Below are 5,531 nucleotides of genomic sequence, written 5' to 3'. Positions count from 1 at the left end.
GTATTCCCACAATCCGACAGCCATGGGATAACTGTCGGACGCGACAGCTTGAAAACGAGCGAAATCAGGGCTGTAGTCGGTAGGATAGAGTATACGGAAAAGCGTGTAAAAGCAGAAGGGTCATGGAGCCCCGGTCGAAAAGGACTTCGAATCTGCAGACTGACCATCCGCTGTTTGGGGTCGACTAGTCGCTTGGTGATCGGACAGCGACAGTTTCGGAACGAAACCAAGGAAAACCTACCCTGCGATTCCTTCAGACAGACCCTTGTAGTAGATTGTTAGTTAATAATTATTTCAACCGAGAAAAAGAACGCCGAGGCAAATTATAATGCGAATAAGAATATGATAATACGAATCATTGATGCGAAGCAAATATACGTATATTGTAATTTGCATGATGTTAATAAATAATGTTTATATACGGGAATACTCCTTAACGCGGAACATACATTAGCCCGGCTATTTTTCATAGGATTTGGTCTTTTTTTTGGTCTAGATATCCTAGCGTAATGCTCCTTTCAATCCTGTCTCGAAATTTTTTTTGGCATTTTTTTTCTTTTGAAAATATAACTTTAAAATTATAAGAATAACTGCACAAAATCACCAAGTATACGACCGATCCACTGAACGTCTACGACACAACTGAGTCTACTCTACTGACCGAGAAAACTGTTAGAAATGAAGGCCACAGCCAAATTTTACAAAGAGAACAAAATTTGAAAGAGAAGGAAGCAGCCGTCCGGCTACCTGCCTACCGCTCTCGGCCGGTTCAAAAAGGGCGCAGCGCACAGTTCTTTATCTTAATGAGTTTTACTCCAAATGACCTGAGGTTTGGGGAAAATATTTCTAAGAAGTTGTACTTTTATATGAAAAATTTCCAAAAAAACGGATTTTTCAAAGTGGTTATCCCATAACCTCTCCCCAAACGGGCTTCTGGAGCACTACTGTATTTTTGGACAATGCATAAAATAATTGATTGTTTCACAGTTGGCTCACCATTTTTGATAGTCTACACGTAAAATCAAATTAGAATTGTTTTTAATCATTAAATATGAACGCATTGATAAAATTTTAAATTGCGATTGGTGAATACTCTCATCGACCATTGTAAATCAAAGCTTAAGTACTTGGAAAATCTAACAGTTACTCAGAAAGCGAAATGTCGACGAATTAAAAACGTGTTTGTATTTTGATACATTGTTAGATGGTCGTTTCTTGATCCAAAGTAACCCGTTCCCCACTTACTTCATTCATATGCAGAATTTGTCGTTCTTACCGCATTCGTAAAACCCTTTTGTTCAGAGCGTTTTATAAATTATATAAATACTTTAAGTTTACGTATACAAAGAGTGGACTGGTTGGCTCCACGAGATATGAGTTTGCAAGTTTCCGTGAAGTTGCCCAGGAGTTACGCTCACGTTTGCATAATTTCACCGAAAGAGATATCCCGCAGGCGTTAGCGACTTATTAGCACAGCGGTTCCCAACCTGTGGGTTAGTATTATTTTTTATCACAAAATAATAATTTTAATATGATTACATCGCTGTATTCTGTTAATGACGAAGCTACATTCGTTTGAAATCCATTTTCTACTTTCTTACATTTTTTCTTTATTTCATTAAAAATGATTTTATCCCACATGAGAAGAAATCGGTTATTTGAATATCATTAAAGGGGATCTAGACTCCAAACATGTTGAGAAGCACTGTATTAGCATATCAACGGGTCAATATCGCCAATCGTTTGTTTATGCGATCTGCCGGTTGTGACCGTTTCAAAGCGGAACCGGATTTATAAACCGACCAGACCGTACGCGTAATATCGTGTGTATTTTCGTACTCCGATTCTATTCCCAGACGATTCGAAAATTGTGTATTTTTCATTTTACTCTGAATCATCATATACAAATTGCCGGTCATTTACTATTAGATATAGGTTCGCTTGGATAAGAAGTTAATGTGTATTTAACATTGTCTTGTGATTGTTTGCTTTTTTTATTTATTTAAATTTCATAATTAGCTAATGAACGTTCTAATATCTATATGGAAATATATATTAACACTTTGCCGTCCGCACGTCTCGTAAAAATTTATTCGCTTGGCGCCGGCAGCGCTAATTCGGATTACTTGGCTTGTCGCCGGCCGTTTTTGACATTTTCGCGAGATTATAGATTGTTAAATTTTACTAATCTCATCGTTAGTTCTCATAAGTTCTCAACCCTGTTTCCCTACTTTCATGAAATTTTGAAGATATACATACGTAAATAAATACAAAATTTGTTTGTTTTATATATTTGTTTATTTATATTTTCTTTGGTATTTTATTTGGTTTTTTTTATTTGTCTGCCATGATGAAAGGGCACAAATACTTATAAAAACAAACAACTTGTTGACGTATGTAACTTATTGTTACCTAAACAAAACACCTACAGAATGCAAAAGATACTAAATTGCTGCCGCTAGCCACTGTGCAGTACTACTATGCACACACCACTGTGGTGTCGCCGGCCGTGGACCACTATTTCGCGTAAGACACCACTGTGGTGTCGCCAGCCGTTGACAGCTATTTCGCGCACGACACCACTGTGGACACAGTGTGGTGTCGCCGGACGGCATAGTGTTAATAATATTAGTTTCTTATCTAATGGAATATGTAGATATAAAATTTATAGGACTGATAACGACGGCGTTATCAATTTTACTGTATTTCAGCTGACCGTGATTGTACATATGAAAAGAGTGTAGCAATGAAATATTTAATATTTAATAAAGAAGTTCTTACCCTCTGCCACACGAAGACGTTATGGACCATTGCACATCCACAGAACACGATTCCAAGTCCTATGAATACCGACGTGACGATTGCCGGTGTCGAATGAAACTGGATGAACGTGTACAATATCATACCTGAAACCATTGCCGACATATCATGACGCGTGTATCGTAAGCAAATAAGTATTGTCGATTCATGTTAGAGTTTTCCGAGCTAACACAAAAGATTTTGTAAGCTGCACGATACGTAAATTCTCAAATACTGATTGACGAAATCGCAAATAGTCAAGTACAATTTTATTAAAACTGAGCATGCTTTATTCTATTATTCGTGATATGATTATCACTGCATGATTAATTCAATAATTAAAAATGTATAGTATTATTATATGATTTATTTAATGATTGAAATTAATACAAAAGTTAAACTTGCTAAAGAACAATGAACGTTGTCTTAAAAACGAATGAAATCGAAGAGATCATCTCTTACCGGTTAGAAATACGGGAATGCTAATGAAGAAGCCTCCGACAGCGCATATTCGACTGATGGACGATTTTTGCAGGTACTTGTTACTCCTGAAACAAAGAAAAATCGAAGAAATATCAGCTTCGCGATTTCACGATAATTCGACGAAATACGGAGGAATGAGTTTTTCAAACGCTTATTAATATGTATATCGAATATCAAATATATTGTGGCGGCTGGTCGCTGCCATGCCTTCTTTTAGGTTCTTCGCTTTTCTGTATTTCTATCCTAAGTTTTCATTATCTTATTCCCTATTTTTCATTAGTCACGCCGATCTTCGCAGCCTTGTACACATTTGGCGGTCAGGCTCGCGTGATCCACTCGTTAGTTTCTTGAGTATTTCCAGCTTTTTTCTTATTTTCTTGTCGTTGGTGTTTCTTTCCCCAGGGTTCTTCCAGGTTTGGTTAATCTCTTCTGTCTAGCTAGGCCTTTGAGGACCTTTTCACTTTCGATTTTTATTACTGTGTCCCGCTGACTTGATTCAAAGTAACTCTTGATACTTTCGAACTCTCTCGTACACTTCCGTTTTCCCTCCTCTTCGTCGGTTTTCTCTTTCTTTCCATTTCTATACTTTTCCCTTTTTGCTTCTAAGCGATCGCTTGTTCACCCTCGTGACTAATCTTGAGCAAAGTTTATTATCATTATACTATATCGCTGACTGTACTAATTAAAACAGTAATTGATTTTCTTAAATTTTAATTAATTTGTAAAGTACGGCTTTAAGAGATTATATCTTTATCCACACGCTTATGAATATAATGGCTGTGGAAAATATCCGAACATCTTTCAGAGCGGAAAATATTTTTAATATTGGATCAAACAATATAATTGTCTGTGGGATATTAAAAGACTCAGTTTACTATGTAATGTATAAAAAAAAATTTGTTATTTCATTAGTCGGTATCGCGAAAAAACGTAAATGTTAGGTTTTTGTAACTTTTTATTGGGATCTCTAATAAAAATTTGAAACATCCCGTTTATAGATATGCATAAATAGATTATATGTATGTACAAACTTTCGTAAAAATCGGTTGAAACACAGAAATGTTAGGAAAATCGAAACATGTAAAAATGTTTCGATTTATATTAAAATAATTCAGTTATAGACGCCAAAGTCGTTAAAAGTTGCGATTTTCTTTAGAGGTTTGTAGCTTATATCAGTATTAACTAATGTTTATGGAACTTTGTACATGCATACAATTTACTTAAATCTACAAACAGGATGTTTCAAATGTTTATTACAGATTACATGGTAAACTAGATCTTCTATCATCTGACAGAAAATGATTTTGTTTGATTCAATATTAAAAGAGTTATTCCGTGTTAAAAAGTGTTCGAATACCTTCGTCATTTATTGTATACATACATATCGAATATCACATACATACAAACATATAAAAGTCGTGCAATATCAATTTTAAAAATGAAGTTTCGGAAGAAATTAATTTCCTCCTGTAAACATTGTGATATGCATTCTGCTCTTGATGTCACGTGTGCTTCTATAAATAATTTTATTACTTTGTTGTTCAAGTTTTCCGCTTGAATAGATTTCCCGTAAATTGCATAAAATCAGGAGTGTAATTATTTTTAAAAGCTAGAAGCAGTTCATTTGTTAAATTTACAACACGAATGTTTTATTCTGCATGAAAATCGACATTATTATAATCCAATTACGGTTGTCGTATAAGATTGCAGTAAGGAAGTTCCGAGAATTTGGTCGAACTTCTTTTAAGCACCCAGGACCCGTTCAGTTTAAGCGTTCCCGCGCAAAAACAGACGGGTACGTGCTGATTTTAAACAAGCCTTATCCGAAAGGGGCACAATGAACAATTCCCACGAAACCGTTGCGTCCATCCCCTTCCGAGGTCGACGACCTCTTTAGACGCGTTTCAAGTGCACCGGTACCAACGAGGCTACGACTTCTAGCACTAATTTCACGTTTACCAGCGTAAATTTAACCTTCCGCGATTTGTATATTCAAGGAACGCTCCCATTTTCCGCTTTCGCCTTGCTGCGTGAGTGAAAGCGTCAACATCCAAGAGTAAAACTGTCTCACTAAATTAATGGGACATGGGGGGAAAAATGTTCCAACGAAGGCGTGTTTTGGTTTCGTAATTCGTAACCTAATTTTGGTGGAGTTCGAAGAAACTTTCAATTCTACATTTTTGAGACATATTGTTTTCTCACTATACTTCGTTTAATTAGTCGAGTTAGTAACTAATTGTAAATAAAAT

At 35.9% G+C, this 5,531-nt stretch overlaps 2 protein-coding genes across 4 annotated transcripts in view; one reads left to right on the top strand and one right to left on the bottom strand.

Annotated features, from left to right (window-relative positions):
• Fdx2 (Adrenodoxin-like protein 2, mitochondrial Ferredoxin 2) overlaps nucleotides 1-5,531 on the top strand; it is a 67,292-nt gene that overhangs the window by 4,268 nt on the left and 57,493 nt on the right. The gene's annotated exons all lie outside the window — the stretch shown is intronic.
• The window catches only part of LOC113464677 (uncharacterized), a 24,458-nt gene continuing 19,235 nt past the window's right edge, over nucleotides 309-5,531 (bottom strand). Inside the window, exons 2-4 of the mRNA XM_026815734.1 lie at nucleotides 3,262-3,347; nucleotides 2,782-2,906; nucleotides 309-1,487 (exon numbers count right to left, since the gene is read on the bottom strand). Coding sequence (XP_026671535.1) covers nucleotides 1,431-1,487; nucleotides 2,782-2,906; nucleotides 3,262-3,347 — 268 coding nt within the window. The 3' untranslated portion in view covers nucleotides 309-1,430. The remainder of the gene's footprint in view (nucleotides 1,488-2,781; nucleotides 2,907-3,261; nucleotides 3,348-5,531) is intronic.

Source organism: Ceratina calcarata, unplaced genomic scaffold, assembly GCF_001652005.2.
Source record: "Ceratina calcarata isolate Rehan_Ccalc_2016 unplaced genomic scaffold, ASM165200v1 scaffold48.2, whole genome shotgun sequence".
Classification (NCBI taxonomy): domain Eukaryota; kingdom Metazoa; phylum Arthropoda; class Insecta; order Hymenoptera; family Apidae; genus Ceratina; species Ceratina calcarata.
This window is presented reverse-complemented; position numbering and strand designations above follow the sequence as displayed.